We start from the raw sequence: 20,735 nt of genomic DNA on the forward strand, positions 1-20,735 counted from the left end.
CATCTTTAGGAGGAGGAGGAGGACCCCATTCTAAGGAACACAGTAGGGGAAGATGTAGTAGGTAGAGATTAGACAAGAGGAGGCTGGAGGCAGGAAAACCAGTTCAGCCACGCTGCCGCAGTCCAGCAAGACATTTGGGTTCAACAAGTGCCTTCTCAGTGGTGCCAAGGATGAGAATGGTTCCCGAAACATCTGTGAGAGACCCTCAACATGACCCAGGTGACTCAGCTGTTGGGGGAGAGGGAAGGAAAAATGAAAGGGGAAGTGGATGTTTCCACAGAATATAGAAGTAATGCCGTTACCCACACTCAGAGCTTCACTGGGAGAAGCAAGCTTGTCGGGGAAGGAAACCAGAGCTCCGTGTAGAGTGTGCCACATTACAGGTGTTTTGTGGCATGTGAGAGGAAAGGGCTGTGAGGCACTGGACCTCAGGACCTCAACAGCTGAACCATTTCACCCTCCCAGGCTCCCACAAGGCCTCTGCCAAGGCCGGTGGCCTCCCTCCTGCCACTTAGAGCAGTTCTATCCCAGAGACCCCTCCCTGGGCCGTGAGTGTCTCAGGACAGGAATTACCTATTCACCTTTGTACCCCTAGTGATTATTTTGGGGCCGGCACTTAGGGGACCACTCAAGAAGTGCTTGTTGAAAGAATGAGCAAGAAGAAAGGCTATGACTATACAAACCTGCCACAAACAACGTCTTGGACTATAAAGGAAAACGCTTCAACAGTACGATTATCCATAGGAGTCACTTTAGGCTTATGGTACCATGTACTCAAATATTACTTTGCCTTCATTGTTCTGTTTAGAGCAAAACCAGAATCCCCATCCTCACCCCTCAGGAGGGAACAGAGGAAAAGTGGGATTTGAAAAAGGTTCCATTTGCAAGACCATAGATTTGAATTCATAAAAATTTTTTTGTGGACTATTATAGTCTTATAACTTAGTCTTTTCGATTAAAGGTTTTCTAGTTTGAGATACCTTGAGGTGAGTCTTTATGATCTGATTAATTACCACTAACTTATCTATAGAATTTTTGTATGTGATGGACACAGAATTCGCCTTTTGAGAAATCAGATTGTCCATATTTTCAGCTCACTCTAAATCATCGTGTTTTCATTCATGATGGGTTTTTCATTTGTGATTTGATTTTTGGTTTCTGTTCACTTCTTTAACATATGTCAGAGCAGATAGCAAACCTTCCCAAAGCTCTCAAGTGCATTCTCACATTTAGTTTAATTCAATGATAGTGGTTGCTGAGTGGGTGTGCAAAAGAAGTCGGAGGACATGGGTTTGTCCTCAAGCTATTTATAATCTCATTTGGAGACAGTATGTTTGCATACTCAGTATTCAAGTAACAAAACAAGATAGTATAAGATTAGATATAGAGAAGCATAGTATAGCCTTCCACTTTACATGCAGATAGGAAATGTCTGTGTGGATCCGAGACACGGGGTCAAAGAGGAGGGCTGCATGGGATCCTTGAAGGCTGACCAGGTCGTTTGTTTCAGCAGGGACAGTGCAGGTAGGGTGAACAGCATATTGTCCTGTCTGGACTCTCTGCCCGCTCAACCCTCTGTTCAAGACACATTCAAGGTCACAGTAAATTACAGTAATATTGTATTAATGCCCTTTCTTTTAGTGACTTCCCTGAAACTACCTTATGCACCTGCTCTTTTAAAACATGGCATCATGTCTGTGAATTTTATTCCTAAAATAAACACTTCAATAGATTGAACAAGCCATTCTGGAACTGATTTAAGTTTTAGAAAATCACCAGGACATAGTAAAACCTAGTAGGTTTGAGTTATTGAATCCCTAGAAGGAGCTAATTTGTTTTTCAGTTGCATGAGCTGGCCTTTTTCCTAACCTTGTACTGCCATATACAGGTGTATCAAATCACATCAGTGACAGCAACATCAGCAGGAAGTAAGAATCGGTAAGCTAAACACAGTGACAGAATTTAAAGAGCATTGCTTTGTAGAATCAAGAAAACCAGAGCTTAACAAATTTCGAACCAAGAACTTTATGCCCTTTCTTCTGAGAGAAAACACGCCCACGGATTATAGCCTGGAATGTTTCTGACAGAATAGCAGGAATCTTGACATAAGGTCAAAAGGAAAGTATACCTACATGAACTGTGCCCTAAATCAACCAGGCAAATAGCTCTGAAAACAATAAATGTTAAGAAAAAGGCATGTCACAGGGCAGCCTCCAAAGTCAACTCTGACAAATGGCATCACTGGTCAAGCGTGAAGAGTTAGTAAGTCTAAATCCTACTACGTTAATGGCTCTGTTAGCTATTAATGAAGGAAGATTTCACCTTAGCAAACGTTCCAAATGTCTGAAGCACACTCCCTTTGAGCAAAAGCTCCCAGTAAATATGCAGGTTGGAGCCTGTGTGTACTTACCACATGTATGATTTCCCCCATCTCCTCCTTCCTTTTGCTTCCATTTCCTTATACTCTAAGTTCCATCAGGGCTTTTGTCTTTTTCGTCCACTGCTATATCCGCAGCAGGTGTAACAGCCCCTGACACACCGTAGAAGCTCACTTGTTAAACAAATGATCCTGCTTCTATTTGGGACACCAGCAAACCAAATAAGACTCTTAGAATTTTGCCCAAATTAAGAGTAAGGAATGAGGATCTCCTATAAATAACAAGCCATCTCCATGACAACATATTGTGGCAGAATAGAGACCCTCTATGCTTCTTATGATTGTCAGCTATTCTATGAACGAAATGAACCACGAGAGAAGTCATGCATTAAGTGAGATGTGCTATATTAGTTTGCTCTATTTTCTATGCTCTTACCAGTTTTATTTTAGAAGAAAGATTCTCTGGCAATTTTGCTTTTAGTTGATTTGTTTCCTTGAATGTCAGTGGAAATCCACTCAGGAAAGCCAAATCTTGCATTAGCACTAGCCCGGGGACTTCTTTATCTGTTGTCTAAAACAAAAGGGGGAAAAACACAGCTCACTCTTGTGTCAATAGGTTGGGGAAACTTACAGCTGAGAAAACTAGCAAAGATCTACTGTACCACATGAGCTTCAAAGTAAGAATGTTAAGATTACCTACATCAACATTTACTAACACTAGCAAGCCAACCTTAGAGAAAAAGCAAACATTAAAAAGCCTCTCAACGTAAAAGAGCTACATTACTCAAACTTTTATTCTAGTCTACTGCAAAAATACAATTAATTTAAAATCACATACCAAATAGCCCCTCCAAACTGTCTGTTTGCTGTTTCTCTTCAACATTCCAGCATGAGCACCTTCAACTACAATAAAGAATACAATCAAATGAATACTTCACTGATGTCTGGCAGGACACTGTACAAAGCATTTTGAGAGCTGTTAAAATAATACATGGTCTCAAAAAGTGGTAGTTGGGGGAAGACAAAATTAACCTAGCCAACAAACGGGAACAATGTAAATCAGTGTATAATTAATGTTAAATTTTGCAATACCGAAGGAGAGATTCATGCAGCAGCAGATATGTGGAAACGACAAATTGACAGAAATCCCAAATGTAGGAGACAACAGAAGGGGGCTCTCGAAAGCTAGGCCAGTGGCATTTAGATTAATAGCAGGGAGCCACTGTGGATCCCAGGGTTTCTTAAGAAAGTCACCAGTCACCATGAATTCAGATAAGGCTGATTAGAGCAGATTTGGAGGGGGCTGGGGGGGGGGGGGCAATGACACAGCCCAACTGGGAGTGAGTTCTAAAGTGATTGGGGACAAATGAGATCAGCAAAGTTGCTGCTGACATTTGGCGATCAGGAGAGAGGTCAGAGGGCTGTAATTCTGATCTTCAAAATCGGCACAGAAAGTAGGTTGTGCAAACTATAGCCTGGCAAGATGGATTTCAATCCTGGGTTGAGTCTCAAATGTACCATAAAAGTATAGTTGGTGAGCATTGGAGAAGAACAACCCTTCGCAATACAGTTTATCTTTAACGGAAGCACTGAGTACTAAGGACACGGGTTCATTATGAATAAATTTATCTTTGTGGCTCTCTCCCCTCCATTGACATGGTGGGTTCTACAGTGACAGATCAGAGAATTCTAACAGATGTGGTATATGTATTAGTACATAATCTCAGCAAGGTCGTTATAAACATCTCATGTCATCTTTATGGATATAATGGAGACATACAGGCTCGATCTCACATTGAGTGGAGATCTCCATTCTGACTGCAGAGTGTGAAACTATAAAGCTAGAATCCACCTAGAGAGAAGTTTTAGAGTTCTGCCATAGGTTCTGTCTATGAGGTTTTGGAAGAGACAGAGGCATGCTTGTCAAACATGTGGAATTTACATGAAGCTGACAGAGAAGCTATTATCCTGAGTAACAAACAGACTAAGTAAGGGTTTCCCAAAGTTCTTACTATTTGGAGCAATGTGTCAAATCTAGCAAAATCAAATCTACAAACAAAGGTTAAGATCTCTAACTTGGCACCCCAAACTAACCACACAAGCATAAATTAAGAGACGTTTCAACATTAGCACATCTGGTGTTTTTTATTTTTATTTTTTAAAGATTTAAAAAGTTTTAGTCAACACTGAGTTCAGTATGTGGCAATGTGCTATGGCCGTATCAATCACTATGTTGTGCGTTTAAACAGAAGCAGAGTACTTAGAATAAGAAAGGTGATACTCCCCAACACCAACCCATCAGGAAACCCTGGTGGGCAGACCTTCAGAATGTCCAGAATCCAACCACTTCTCCCACCACTCTAATCCAAGCCACCTTCCCTCTTACCTGAATTATCACAACTTTGGCCCACCCCAAACCTGGTCTCTATTCCCACCACAGCAGCTAGACTAATCCTTTTGGAACATAAGTCAGATCACATTACCCTCTACTCAAAATCCTCCAATGATTCATTGGGCTCTGTCCTTGTCATGGCTACCTGGGCCTACACCATTTGGACCCCATTACTTCTTGCTCTTCTTCAAACATGCCAGACACACTCCTGCCGCAGAGCCTTTGCACTGGCTATTCCACTGACCTCAATACTCGTTCCCCACGTATTCATGTTGCTGGCTCTCTCATCTTCTCCAAGTTTTCACTCAAAATTCACCTTCTTGGTGAGCCTGCCCCTATCACCCAATTTCCCCTGCTCAATTTTTCTCGACAGCACTTAACTTCTACAAACTATATAATTTACTTGTATGTTGTATTTATTATCTGTCTCCCTCTACCAAGATGTAAACTTGATCAGATTTTTGCTCATCTGTTCACTGATGCATCTTCAGCATTGAGAACAGCACCTGGCACATAATACGCACTCAATAAACACTTGTTGAATGAACAATTTGCAGATTGAACCACACTGAAAAGAATGTCTGACACCAGTTGACACACTTTAAAACAGAAACAAAAGCTCATTCTGGGAAGTGCAAACTAGGATGCCGGTACAGAAGCCCCTAAGACACAGCTAAAGGAACAAAAATGAAAAGAAACCTCACACGGCAAAAGGATTACATTAGTTCTATAGGATTCCAAAGGATACAAACTTAACCAGTGTAAGAAAGCTGTAAGGAAGCACTTTGTAAGTCCTTGTAAAAGTCAATGTAGTCCAGAGATAAAATAAATTGTCACAGGAGGAAATTCATTTCCTATACATCAAAGGGGATAAGCCTGACTGGAAAAACCACTTTGCTGAGGAGACCCAGGTCCACCCCTCGCGGGCTGGACGGAGTGACTGTTTAAGTACCGCCCAATCAGTTGAGGCGAGGACACCGTGCAGTGGTAGGAGAATCAGAGACGGGAAGAAATGACACATTTCAGGAGGAAAAAAAAAAGGTCAACAGACCTCGATGATTAAATAGAAAGAGGTTAAATGAGATAAATGCAATGTCAAGTATGGCTACAAATTTTTTCATCTAAATCAGGGGTTAGGAGCCCATGGCCAAATTCTAGCCATGGCTTGTTTTGTATGGCCCCAAGCTAAGAACAGTTTTTACATGTTAAAAAGGTTAAATGTTAAATTCTTATATAAATACCTACATAACATCTGCCATTTTGGCTCTGGCCCACTAACCTAAAATATTTACTATTTGGTCCTTTAAGAAAGAAGTTGGCAATCCCTGATCTAGGTAATTGAGTGCAATAAAGAATAAGTATGCGGCCCACTAGAAATGTAAGTTCCAGGAAGGCAGGAGTGTGCCTTTTTTCTTCTCTACTGTTTCCCTGTGACATAGAACAACAACCAACTCAGAGCACCGGCTCAACGAATCTTTACTGAACGAATGAATATAATAAGTAGAACAGTCAACTAGAAACCCAAGTGGGAATTCAAAAACAGTGTTTAGGTGTCTATAGTTTAATACAGATTTTACTTATATCAAAATTTACAATTTTTTAAGTCTTTGCTACATTATAAAATTAGAAGAAAACTCAAGTTCCTCTCCATAGATGTTATAACTAAGTTATAATTATTAACATAATGTCATTCCCTTTTCTGTTTAGATAAAATATTATCAGAATACCTTCATTTAAGGAAACCTTAGTTTAACAAACAGAGCTAAATTTAGCCAAACAATAATCTGGATAACTTGTTATAATTTGTCCAAGATTATCCCTTTACTTTCCCTATAGATTTAAAACATAAATAAAAAAACACTAAGTTATTTATACTAAATAGTCCAGGAACAGACCTATAGTGGGAAAGGGGAGATATCTGTACTTGGAAAGGTTACAATTTCCTTTCAAATTACAAATAACTTAAGTACCAGGAGGTGAGTACTACATTAGATACTATTCAGGACACCAGCAGGTGAGGACTGAGGTCTCTGCTCAATAAAGAAATTAGAAGAGAACACCAAATCAAAAACTAAGTTGGGAGTTAGGTTATAAGTTCTTCCAGGAAAAGTTAAAGTAAAACAATATCATTTTTGAATGTACTAGTGAATGTACTAGTCCAGGATCTTCTTGGAGGAGACGGAACTTGACGGGTCTGGAACGAACAGGAGATGGGCGAGGAGAGGAAGAGTTAGAGGAAAGAGAGAGGCAGCACCACACGTGGTGACGACACTGACAGCTTGGAGGAGATACAAGGAGGCCAGTGAGGTGAGGATTGATGGGCAGAATCAAAGTAATTAAAGCTGAATCCTGAACCATATGATTTCACGGATATGTGGTATATAAACCAAAAAACAACAAAAGAACAAGACAAACAAATGAGAAACAAAAACTCATAGACACAAACGATATTTTAGTGGTTATCAGAGGATAAGGGGGGAGGGGGTGGAGATGAGGGTAAAGGGGATCAACTATATGGTGAGGGAAGGAGAACTGACTCTGTGATGTGATTTATAGATGATGTAATACAGAATTGTACACTTGAAATCTATGTAACTTTACTAACAATTGTCACCCCAATAAACTTTAATTAAAAAAAAAAAAGCTGAATCCTAACCACGAGAAAGACAGAGAAGTTTGTGTCTGTGAAAAACAAATATATACTACTGTACTGTTCTCTTCAAAAAGGGAGTGAACTGATAAAACAGGGTTTTCCAATTTATTTACAGTTGTGTGCTAGACAGATTGCAGAAGAACTTTACAGAGCAGCTAGGCATCTATGACTGGAGTCTGTGTGAAGAAATTCAGCCTGGTGTAGAGGAAATGAGATGAGTAGGGTAACAATCTATGAATCATTTGCAAAACAACAAAAGCAAGTAACAGGATGAAGTGAATTACTATTAATAGTTGTGGAAGTAAAAAGGAAGAATGGGTCATATAGTTCCAGATTTAAGCAGGGAGGTATGACATTGAAATAATGGGAGCTTGAGAATAAGACTCTATGCCGTAAAGGGACAATCAGTTTGCACTTCACACAAGTGAAAACACACAGAGCCTCCAAGGAGAGAGGTTCAGTGCAGAGGAAGAATGAGAGACAAGAGGCTCAAGGAGACCCAGGCATGGGGCTCAGCACCTCAGCAGCCAAGTGGGAGGAGGGATCCCTATGGATGCGGGTACAGTTTTATGGAAGCAATTACGATTTTAATTCTATCATCTGGCCAACTCAACTGTATAACCAGATGTTTCAGACTGTGAAGTATGAATGTTCCAGGTATGTTCAAGTATGATTGCTCCACGTATGTTCTGTCCAAACAGCAGAAAGCAACCTTGCTGAGGAGTTATATGTTTTTAAAAACAAAACAAAACAAAAAACAAAAAACAAAACCCTCCAGAATAACTGAGAGCCAAGAAAGTAAGGTAAATGTTGAGTACCAGGAGTAAGGTCCTGACCTGAAGTACAGAAAGCGCATGTATTACATGTGCATTTCTGAGGTTAGGGCTGAGATGCAATGGCAGCTCTTTTGCTTCTCTTTTTATCTGAATCATCTCTGTTCCACTCAGAATTTTTAAATTCAAACATCCAATGATAACAGGATTTTAAAATACCCACAAAAAAATCTTACCATTCTTAGTATTGTCGAAAACAACAACTGAAACATTAGTAGAAGGGTTTTTGGGTTTTGCAACATTGAATATGTCGCTGGCAGAATGAAAAGAAGGATAAAGAGATGGCAGGTCCTTCAGTGTGACGTTGGCCGGCAGGGCTGGGTCCAGGATGAGCATTGGCACCTTAATGCAGTGTGTCAGCAAACACTCCAACTGCTTCTCACTGGAAGGAAACACCAACATGCTCACAACTACATTCTTGAAAAATTCATCAACACTAAAAAGCTTGTTGGTGCTACTAAATTTTCCAGGTGTTTTTCTACATCCTATAAAAAATCATAATGTTTTAATAAACAAAGAATTTTATTTCAAGAACATAAAAATTTAGTAAGTTAGCAAGTATGGTATATAAAATTATTAAAAAAGTACAAGTCTAAAGATAGATATTTCAAATTTCTATTAATAAAACATGATTGCAACCAAAATGTACTAATTCAAAGTTATGCAAAAATTAAGCATTTCATTACTATCATTTGAAAGATTAGTCATAATTCCTGTGAAGCCCATTATTAGGCAGATTAGGAAGTAGATAAATCCGGTTGACAAGAGTGTCACCATACTAGATACAATTTACCAGGTCCAACTAGAATACAATTAAATACATTGGATACGACATGACACTGATGCAAACAAAAGTAAATGTGACAAGTTTCTAAGGTGATTTTACATGAGATATTTCTATGTAAACCTAAGAAATACCTAGAATAAACATATTACCTAAATAAAAGACTGGGCAAAGGACACGGCTAAAGAATTCAAAGTGGGAACTATGACTATTTAAATAATACATAAAATTGTCCAACCTCACTAATAATCAAATAAATGCAAATGAAAGCAATGAAGTATCACATTTTGTTTACTAACTTAGCACCCTCAAGAAATCATGTCTCAATGTTAGTCCAAGTACAGCAAACCTATTCCTCTCAAAAACTGCGGGAGTCACTCTAAATGGGCATTCACCATTTCCTCTTTGGAAAAGCAACTTGGTTATACATACATTGGTTATAAATATCTATCTATCTATATATAGATAGCTATCTATATATCTATATCTTTATCTATCTATCTATCTATCTATCTATCTATCTATCTATCTATCTATCTATCTATCTATCTAAAACAGGCAGATGCTTCTTCCTCAGTACTTTACTTTCAGGAATCTAGTTCAAGTAGGAGAAGAGAAACAAACAGGAAAAATGAACACACACACACACACACACACACACACACACACACAAAAATGCCACAGGCCCAAATAAAATATCACAAAGTACTGACAAAAGTGAAAATATAAAAGTGCCCTACATTTCGTAAATTATAGTATAGTTACTTTATAGAATATTATATACAACTATCAAAATTGAAAAGAAGCATGGAGATAATTTATCAACATAGAAATATGTACGATTATATAAAACTTTTAAAATAGGATAAAAAATTGCATTTAGATTATAATTTATAACTATAAAACATGCATGAAAAAGGAATAATAAAACAATCATAGCTGTTGAATGAGGGAGGGCCATAGAATTGTGTTGGTTTGTTCTTTTTACTTTCCTCTCAACCTTTCTGTAACGTTGCATCATTACTTTAAATAATTTATAAGGCATTTTAAAATAACAGTATTAACAGTAGTATATATAAATATCTATAATTAACATAAAGAGATAATTCAGAAGGTACTTCTGGATCTCAAAATTCCTCAGGAACATTTCTATGAATAACTCTTTTAAGTCTAATGATTAAGTGGGGAAGTGGCAGTTAACAGAGATTTCTGCTTTAAGTGAGGCAGTCTTGTTTTAAGGAGCTATCAGAGTCAGTTATGATTCAAATCAAGATAAATATATCTGATTCTTGTCATTAGGCTAAATTCCCTTCCCAGTCCTCAAATATGAGACATACAACTATGACAGCTTTTAAAGATAAGGAAATATATATGGAACACATAATTAAATAATGGATATAAATTCTATAAATGAAGACACTGGGTATAAGTTAGAGTTTAAGCAGACCAAGAAGAACAGTACACTAAGACAGATTGATTGGAATGATAAAGAAGAAAAACAAACCTTCTTAACCCTTCCAAGAAACGATAAAGCTTAGGTCAGCCACAACACAAATACCCAGAGTTCTCAATCAACAATAACTTGGGCACCGCAAAACTTCCTATCTCATGGATGCACTTAATTTGGGGGTCAAAAACTAGCCAAAGAGGGATTTAACAGGAGGAATAGAGTAAAGACAAAATACTGTGTTCCGAAAAAAAAACAGTGAGAACCTGGGAGTTTTACTTCAATCCTTCAAGTTTTTATTCCTGAGAGGAAAATCAAACTGCTTACCTCTTCTTAGTAGGCTCCGTTGTGTTCTTCCCAAGGATTTCTCTAAAGAAAGCAAATGTATTTCATTACAGATGCATGGACTAGTGCTAGCCCTGAATGTGAACAAGAGATAACTTACAACATTGATTTTCTTGCTTACTCCACTGGAACTAACCAGTAAATTAGGGAGTGCAATAATGCTTAGAACATTTAAGGTACATAATAAATTATGTTTCAACAAAATATGATCAATAAATATTATCATCATGTACCTTCCACAGTAACCACAACAGTTCAATTAAAACATAATCTTTTACATTTTACTAGTAAAACATGGTACCAGACTGTCAAAGCCATTTTCATATATTGGGAAGGTCTGAAATTCTCTAACACTGAATAAAACAGACTATTTGTTGCAGTATAACATAGCCAGTGACCTGCAACTGGGGCGCACCCGTAACATTTACAAAGAAGTAAATGGGGAAATTCTCAGCAAATACTCCTGGGGAATCAGAGGGGACATTACATTGGCCAGGGCCCTAGCTCTGAAGGCTCTCCAGAAGCCCATGGTACCTTTCCCAGATAAAGTAAAATGATCAAAATTCCATATATATGAAATCACCAGTTTCTAGTTTGCATACTATTTGATATTCCAAGGGGTAAAGAGAATATACTTTTTACTGCCTTTATCAAATGGGAAAAAAATTAACTCTGTAGGCCTGTTTTATTTTTCAAGGGAATAATATACATCCTACTGTATAGCTATGTTGCAGAATAAAACCTTATTGCTTGAAGATATCACACCTGGGCCTCAGACTGAGTGAGCAGGAATCCCAGGGCTCCCTTGGGAGGCTCCTCCATCTTCAGGCCTCTCAGAGACCCAGGCATCACTAGTGTGCCGCCGTCTAAAATGGGCAGCTAACAAAGTGAGGCCAGGATCTTGCCAAAGGGGCCAGCTGAGTCCTCTCTAGGCACCAAGAAACAAGGGTCAGGCGCATGGCTGCCAAGCTCTTGAGATGCAGGTTCTTGTTGGGATAGCACTGGGGACATCACCTCACCCTTCTGAACTGCACTGCTACTTATAGAACTTTTGGGGTTTTGTTTGTTTAAAAAAATCAGTTTCACCTCATTGCTTTCTGCTCCTCTTCCATGTGTTCTCTGACTTGCTGGAGTTCCTTCAGTAGTTCCAGGTCTGTGCCGTTCACCCAGGTGTACACCACATCGATCGGCATGGGCAGACAGAGCCTAGGGCAAACCAAGTCCCCCAGCTTATATGCATGTTTCCAATGCTTTGGGGAATAAGAGTATAACAGGGTTTAAACTTCGAGGCTGTGAAAAAAGTCAATGAAAAGGTAATCCCACCGTGGCATATATCACAAAATTGCATGTTTTCACACTGGAGCTAGGGGACTAATATTTGTTGAAAACCTTCTTTACACAGTTTACGTACTTCGTGTAGTTTGCATCTTTGAGCCCCACAACCACCCTGTTAGGAGGCTGACAGCACTCCACATTTACGATTGTGGGGAAGGTCTGAGAAGCTCACTTAAACTACTACATTCTCAGTTTAGCAAAAATGAGTCAATTGGGATACAAATGCAACCAGAGAAAAAAAAAATGGAAGCTTAAAATTACCAAAGAGTTATATACAGTTCCACCATGAAGACCAGCCCTATTTAATGCAGCCCTCCTACTCCCCGCTGCCCCCAAACCTAGCCCCTCCCAATCCTCCTGGTCTTGCTCTGCTTTCTTCTCTTCATAGCACTTATCATCTAACATATTAAAGAACTAACTTGTGAACCTACACTGGTAATTATATGTGCCCCTCCCCTAGAATGTACACTCCAAGAAGGCAGGAAACTTCCATCTTGTTCCCTTAAGTACCCAACTGATTAAAGAGTGCTCAGCACATAGGAGCTCAGTAAGTATTTGCTGAATGAGTCTGGTTTCTGAGACACTAGCCCAGAAGAACTTCCCAAACCTGCTCAGTTGTTTCCTTGTTATCCTAGCCTCAAAATAAGGAGTCAGGCAAGCATTTAATTCTTGAGTATCCTGTCTAAGGCTCATCTTGGTGTTTTTGTTCAGTTCTTACCCCTGCTGAAAGCTCTCTTCCCCTATTTTTCACCGACTTACCAAGATCCTACCCATCATGCAGTGCCTGCTCCAGACCTATGTTACAAAGTATGCGACACAGGACACAGACTTGGGATGGTTCTGTTTCAAGTTTGGTCTTTTCCAAGAAATGGTACAGTCTGGGTTTCTTTTTAGGTCAAGGACCAAAGCTTACCCTCCTTTTGTCTTCCTCACAGGCCAGGCACAGGGTCAGGCCCATGGCAGTAAGAAGAGCTCCAAAGCCTAACCAAACCATCTCATCTTTGCTTCTGGCTGCAATCATCTCGCTCAGGGCAGGATTAATTATCTCATGGGAATATAAATGTGGTTTGGTGGATAAATCTTTCAAATTATGGAAGGAAAAATATAAATAGTAGAAGTCACAACCACCTCTAGCTTCGAAGAAGCAGGTAAGATGATGGCAGGAGTGTTTACCCATTCACTAAGTATTTATTGAGCACTCAAGTGTGTTCTAGAAGCTGAGGACTCAGCAGTAAATAGAAAAAAATCCAAATCTGTGCCTTCATGGAGGTTACATTCTAGAAAGGTGAAGACAGGAAATAAGCCAAATAAAGTCAGATGATGTTCAATGTTATTATGGAGAAAATAAAGCAGGAAATGGGGACACAACGTGTGCCTATAGGGGAGGTCGGTGTTAAATAGGGAAATCAGAGATGGCCTCACGGGAAAGTGGCATTTCAGCACAGATATGAAGGAAGTGAGGACGCAAGCCATGTGGGTAACTGGGGGGAAAACGGTGCAGACAAAGGGAATACCTCATGCAAATGCCCTGAGGCAAATACCTATCTGACATGGGCAAAGAACTGTGGGCAGTGTGGCAGAGACAACAGAATCAAAGGGAAGAGCATAAGAGGAGGGGGGTCTCAGAACACCAGGGGACCCAGTTACATGGGGAAAACCAGGAATCACCTCATCATCAGGCATCTGTGATCGCTGAGCACCTACCAGCCCTCCCGTGAAGGTTCACCAGCGCCTACAGAATAAAACCTAAAACTCCTTAATCTACACCTCATGCTCTAGACACTCCAGCCGTATAACCCTTACCCAAACAGGGTAAGAACTTGCAGGCCTCTGTGCCTTTGAACATGCTTCCTCCTCTGCCTACAATATCCTTTCTTTCATGCTTCTTTCAACCACTTCCTCCTTCCTCAACTGCCCTCTTCCCTCATCTTCCCTCAAAGCACAAAGAGAATGTGCTTTGTACACTAAGGAATCCTTAGCACACTGTGTTGGACTATTCTTTTATGCATGTCTATCTTCCACTAGATGGAGTTATGTGTAGGACAGAAATGCTATCGTGTATTCTGTGCCCTGCTTCATTATTTCCTCTTTCCTTTCCCTTCAGGCTCTCTCTCCCTACTGTAAGGGTGTACAAAAGCTTCCTCATCTAGGTTTTTTCTGCATTTATCTACACCAATGGTTTTCAAATGTTAACAGGTTATCAGAATCAGCTGTAGGACTTGTAAAACAGAGTGCTAGGCTCCATCTCCAGAGTTTCTCATTCATTAGGTCTGGGCTGGACCCCGGAATTTGCATTTCTAACAACTTCCCAGGTAATACCCATGCTTCTGGTCCAGAAATTCACTTTGAGAACTGCTCACTTATATGTAGGTTATAGTTCACATTGTAAAGTTTAAAAAAAAAGCTTCCCCCCTAAAATGCCAGTTCTATATGAGGTGAGTTTCTCTTCTTCATCACCACATGTCTAGAAACAGTGCTTGGTGTATGAGTGCGGTTTAATATATATTTGTTGGCTAAATAACCACTAGTTTATTCTCTCAACATATACATCGGTCTTTTCCATTAAAAAAAATAAAATGCCTCACATTACCCTCATATAAATTACCCAAAGTCATTTCACTCCCAACTTCTCAGGTAGTCTATGCTCAGACTGAAACTTAACTTTAAAAAACTGCTTAAGTGACATATTTTTAGAAGAAAAGGCTTTAAAAAAGAAGAAAAAGAATTATACATTCTAAAACTTTCCTATAAAAGTAATTATCTGCTATTAAATTTTTTTAAATAGAATCAAGACATATCTATACATGTTCAACTGAGGAACACAATGTAAATATATAATGCATCTGTGCACTGTTTCTTCTAATAAGGCTGTATGACATGATTGATTTAATTCTCTGGTGTTAGACTAACCACCCTAAGGAGAACTTGTGATCTGCTCCACGTCAGTGAGTCAGTTGTTTTTCTACGATTAGACATTGTCACAGTGAGATTATCTTTCATTTTAACCACGAGACCACTATCTTAGTTCCCACATGAGAAGGGAGTCTTTATCTTAGAGCTGAAGACTATATAAGTCACCTCTGACTCAAAACTAAAGCTGTGGTGACAGTGATACAACTTTTATTTTAATCAGTTTAGTTTAAATTTAAATAAAGGCACTTAATAGTCCCTTGGCTCTACATTCTATAAAGTAGGTAAGAAAACTTAGAACTTAAATAGTATCTTAGAACAAAACAATTGTTAGAGATTTCACTCTTAATATAACATCTACATTTTAGAGATGATAAAATTGAGCCCCAGACTGACTTAATGCCTCACAACTAGTAGTAGTAGATAATTTATATAGAATGGATTTTTTTTTTACATTCAGTGTAAACAATATTAAAAAGACTTGTAGAAAAACTAGCAAAACAATGAAAACTTCCTATAAACATTACAGTATTTTAAAATCTATTAGAACATGTGATATGTATGATTCATTTACTTGTCATCATCAAAATAAGGCAATTTTGAAATATTTCTGCATAAAAATCAAATTATATTTTAATGCAATCTAAAATTAGAAGAAATATCTAACACACACAAAAAAATTCTTCAGAAAGAGAACAAGCGTGTTTAATTAAAACTGCTAGACCTTAACATCTGGATTTTCTAAGCTAGTTTTCTTTCTAAAAGTTTCGAGGCCCCTCAGAGCATGGCTTTACACAACCACACCAATAGCACCTAACACAGCAAAGGCACAGTAGGTTGAATAGGTAGTCAAAAAATGCTTGAGGGGGAAAAAAAAAGAAGACTCCATTTTGAGATTTTTTTTAGGAAAACTCAATGTTATTAAAGTGAAAATTGGAGAAGTAGGCAAATTATATTTCATTAAGAATCCGTTAATGTAACACTTCTCAAAGTGTGGTGACCAGGCCAGCAGTTTCAGTTTCACCAGTTAACTTGTGAGAAATGAGAAGTCTCTGAGCCCCTCTCTGACCTACAGACTCAGAAATTCTGGGGGTGGGGAGAAACCATATTTTTTCAAGCCTGCCATGGGAGTCTGGTTGGTGCCAACTAAAGTGTGAAAACTACTACATTAAGGAAATGGTTCTCAGACTTTTTAGTCTCCAGACCTTCCATACTCTCAAAATTATTAAGGACCCCAAAAGGTTTTTGTGTATAGATTATAACTATCCACATTTGCCATTCTCAAAAATAAAAGACATTTAAAAAACATTTATTAAATTCATTTTAAAATAAATCCCTTCACATGTTAATTATTCATATGAATAATTTTTCTAATGAAAATAACATTATCCAAAACAACAAAAAAAATTAGTGAGAAGGCATGGTTTTACATTTCTGCAAATCTCCTGAATGACTTAGCAAAAGAAAGCAAGCATCTTAAATCTTCTGTCTTCAGTCTGTTCCCTTGTTTTGGCTGAAGTACATGGGAAAAAAACCCAGGCTCACACAGATGAGGTAGTTGGAAAGAGGAGTATTTTAATAGCCTTTTCAGATAATAGCAGGTATTCTTCTTTGACACTACAGTGGCAGTTTCTTAAAAATTAGTTGCAATGTAGAATCTGAAACCACATTAATGAACTTTTTGTGCTTTTACATTATAATCCATTGGCCTTTCTTGTACTTTGAATGTCTCTTTTTACCCATGCAAGATTCTGTAACATCAATGTATTGCTTATCTGGAAAAATAGTCAGAGCTTACCGAGTTATGCAGATTTGCCAAATGATGACACATTTCCTTAATTTTCTTACATAATATTGATGAATGTGATTTTTTGGGTGATGCCACAAGTCTAATCAAAGAAGTCTTTACCATATTGTGAAGTTGTTAAGCTCACAGTGATGGAAACAAGTTTTCCAAAATTTTAATTTTCATTCAAAAGCTCGAGTTTTATCATTGGGAACAAGTACTATTATTTGTTTTCCTTCAAGAGACAGGATTGGTTTGTTCACTGTCAAGAAAATACCTGCCAATAACCAAGTGTGAGTAATTATACTTGGATTTGTCCTTTCAAGTTACAACAATGGTGTTCCATGAAACAGAAGAGCTACTTCAGGTTGCAGCTCAATCACCACGCAGTCAGGTGCTTTATGATGGCTTCCCATTTCATCACACAGACATTTAAAAAAACAACAAAAAAAAAACGTCTACTCAAAGGGTCAAGATACAATTAAATAATTTTTACTACATCCTCACCAACATTTTTAAGTGAAACTAGCTTTTTCCTTCCCCCTGCAAATATGTGGTGAAGAATACAATGATTCCGGCTGAAGGGTGGAAAATTTACCCACCACTGCTTTTCCACCAGCTGTGCAAATGTCAACACAGTAAAAAAGGCAAACAGCACCTTGGTATTGTTATAAAAATAGTTTTGATTTCACAGACCCCCAGGGTGTTTGAAAACTGCTGTTTTAAGAGCTCCGAAGAGAAAGATCCAGAGTTTCCCTACTTTACCAGATACTTGCTCACAAGCTATCTCCCGTACTAGACTGTGAAATAGTTGTGTCTCAGGATCTAAAACAGTAAGACTCAAAGATTCAATCTTCATTGAAGGAGCAAATTCAGGGATGCCATTCATAAGGAGGGCACTTTAAGGGAAAGGAAAGAGTAAAGCTTTAGGTCGACTCAAGAAATCCCACAACCGTTCTTCATTGAAACTGTCAGGACGAGAATAGTGAATACATCTAATAAGCACTGTTATTTTTAAAACTTCTCACTTGACAGAAATCCTACAGGCACTCATAAGAGATGAACAGAGAAACACGCAGGTGCTTCTAAGTGGGGACAAGGGTTGCCGAGGAATCGGTGTGGTAGGCTAGAGATTCTCAGAAAACTGTCAAGAAGTGTCAACTGACACCAATTGTCACTTGTAGTTTCACTAGGTTTCCTGGTTCAGTGAGAGTACAGGGATTTATGGGACCTATTCTCAGGAAACAATGGCAGTCAGGATCTCTTGTTATGGCCTCTGACATTTAGATCAAGGTCTTTTGTGAGGTTAACTACGTTGGTAGCTACCCCACATTTGTTTTGCTCCCCTCTTGCTTCCTGCCCTAGTGATTGGCTGTGTGCCATTACAATGAAAAGGAGAGTCAACAGATACTGTTTATTTTTTTAAATTAGAATGGCAATCAGCAGAAGAATCCAAAACAAACATCCATTAACAGTGGTTCCTCTGGGTGAGGGGAAATTCAGAATGGAACAGAGAGGGGCTTTACTTCCTATTTTTCTGTATTGTCTGAACTATTTTCACCACAGATATATATTTCTTTTATGATATAAAACAATGTAAGTAATAGTTCTATAGACAAAAAAACCAAAGAGCCTGTGTGATTCATTCTAGCTGTAAAAAGGGAAGGAAGACGCTGGAAAATATTGCTTCTACTCTGAAGTCTGTCTTGTGAGGAAGGAAAACTCTCAAGGAAAAGAAAGGTTAAGGCAGTATTCAAGAATGGCTACACCAAGAAGCGTGACCTTAAGGAGCAAAAAGAACCAACCCATGAGGTATGTGCTCCTTCCCGCAGCAAGAGGTGGTGACCACAGGGGCAGGGAGGGTCCCGTCCTGGTGGCTACCTTGGGAACGGCCCTGGTCAACAGTGATGTTACCAGTGAACACTGGCCAGGGCTCTGAACTGGCTGCAGAGTGGCTACCCAGTCTCCTCTTCCTACGGGGGTAGAGTTACCTTTCCCTCACAGAACTGGGGCAAGGGTAAAATGAGACCGTGTAACTTAAAGTACTCAATAACCTGCAAGGCAGGATTACTCTCTGGGAGTCGGATTTTCCATCTGTAAAATGTGAGGATGGACTACAAGGTTTCTTCAGAGAGAGGAGTCTTGAATGAATTAAACCATATCTGTAACTTGGAAAGACCCCTTCAACTGCTATATTGAAAGCATGGGTGATTTCATGACTCAACATTTGAGTCCACATAAGCTACTCTCGAAAATTGATCTCACCGATTCTGAAAGGACTTTCCAGCAATATTGTCTCTGTAGGAATCAAACAAAACATGGTATTGATCCCGGCTCCATTCCAGAACCACCTACGGAAAAAAAAAGAAGAGAAAAGGAAAAGAAACAATGTTATATTTGTATCAAATACTGAGTTTATAACTTTCATTTCATTAAGAATTGCTACAGAAACAGGTAACGCAATCAAAATTCACCCATTCACTCAGTGCCTGCCATATACCAGACACAGTGCTCAATCCAGATGAATAAGCTACATTATAAGGATAGTTACATCTATCTATCTATATCTATATCTATCTCTGTATCTACACACACACACACACACACACACACACACACACACACACACACAGTTTCCCCGAAAATAAGACCTAGCCGGACAATCAGCTCTAATGTGTCTTTTGGAACAAAAATTAATATGAGACCCAGTCTTATTTTATTGTAAGACTGGGTATAATATAATATAATATAATATAATATAATATAATATAATATAATACCAGATCTTATATTAAGTTTTGTTGCAAAAGATGCATTACAGCTGATTGTCTGGCTAGGTCTTATTTTCGGGGAAACACAGTAGATGCCACAGTTCCTGGCCTGTGGAAAGGGAAGGAGAATCGAAGAGATTTAAAAGGATGTGATGTGAGAATCGGGCCTTAGAGAACGAGTTCGCCAGGTGGAGAGAAAGGCACAGTGTCAGAAGAGTGTTCTAAGGGTGAGAAGCATCAAGGATGAGTCCCCGAGGATAACTGTGCAGTTGGCTTTGACTGGAGCAGTTAGTAACCTGGGCCCTGATTGTGAGATGCCTGTGTGCCACGGGAGGCAGAGGCACTGACGGATTTTAAGGCAGCTACATGATCCATTCAAAACTTGGGACAGACTCTTCTCACAGCACAGAAGAACACAAGCTATAACGGGAGACTGACAAGATATGGGGGATGATGACCTCACTACCTGTGAGGTTTCACTGATGACCTTGCTAAATATTTCAGAAGAAAACAAAGGGCTTTAGATAGGAGCTCCCCCATGTCTGCACCCCAAATCCATAAACCTACCTACATGTGCCCCATTTTCTTTTTCGCTCCCTTTTTCACAGAGGAAGTGTCCCTCCTCCTTGCAAACATCCCATCTCTGCCCATTTGCTCTGGATCACATCAACTCACCTTCTCAACACCTTGCCTCCTTGCTCTTTTCCTCTCAATGGATTATTCCCATCAGCATATAAACATATTCCAGGAGTATCTCAGGAAAACCTTCTCTTCACTCCATACCTCGCTCCAGCTAGTCCCTCTACTCTAAATTCTCTGCCTCTTTCAAAGGCAAATATCTTTCGAGTCATCTGCCACTCTCCCCTTCACTCTTCAGCCCATCACTTCTGCCTTCACCATTTCAGTGTCCTTGCCAAGGCCTCCATGTTGTCAAATCCAGTGACATTTCCCTGATCTCTAGCTTACTCAACTGGTAGTGGCTGCCCAGTTCCTCCTAAAGGAACCACTTTCTTGGTTTTCCTCCCATCACTCTGGTGACTCCTTCTCAGTCTCCTTTGCCAGCTTATCCTTTTCTCTCTGACCTTTAAATGTGTTCTTTCAT

At 39.1% G+C, this 20,735-nt stretch overlaps 1 protein-coding gene across 3 annotated transcripts in view; it reads right to left on the reverse strand.

The window, feature by feature from the left end:
• GNPTAB (N-acetylglucosamine-1-phosphate transferase subunits alpha and beta) overlaps positions 1 to 20,735 on the reverse strand; it is an 88,131-nt gene that overhangs the window by 23,763 nt on the left and 43,633 nt on the right. For 2 of the 3 annotated variants that reach the window (XM_074326216.1, XM_019732104.2), the window contains exons 2-7: positions 19,128 to 19,213; positions 11,918 to 12,037; positions 10,814 to 10,855; positions 8,432 to 8,637; positions 3,216 to 3,280; positions 2,814 to 2,948 (exon numbers count right to left, since the gene is read on the reverse strand). In XM_074326216.1, coding sequence (XP_074182317.1) covers positions 2,814 to 2,948; positions 3,216 to 3,280; positions 8,432 to 8,637; positions 10,814 to 10,855; positions 11,918 to 12,024 — 555 coding nt within the window. In that variant the 5' untranslated portion in view covers positions 12,025 to 12,037; positions 19,128 to 19,213. Of the gene's footprint in view, positions 1 to 2,813; positions 2,949 to 3,215; positions 3,281 to 8,431; positions 8,638 to 10,813; positions 10,856 to 11,917; positions 12,082 to 19,127; positions 19,214 to 20,735 lie in introns of those variants that run through there. The other variant, XM_074326217.1, reaches the window with a different exon arrangement.

This window comes from Rhinolophus sinicus, linkage group LG02 (genome assembly GCF_036562045.2).
Source record: "Rhinolophus sinicus isolate RSC01 linkage group LG02, ASM3656204v1, whole genome shotgun sequence".
NCBI lineage: Eukaryota > Metazoa > Chordata > Mammalia > Chiroptera > Rhinolophidae > Rhinolophus > Rhinolophus sinicus.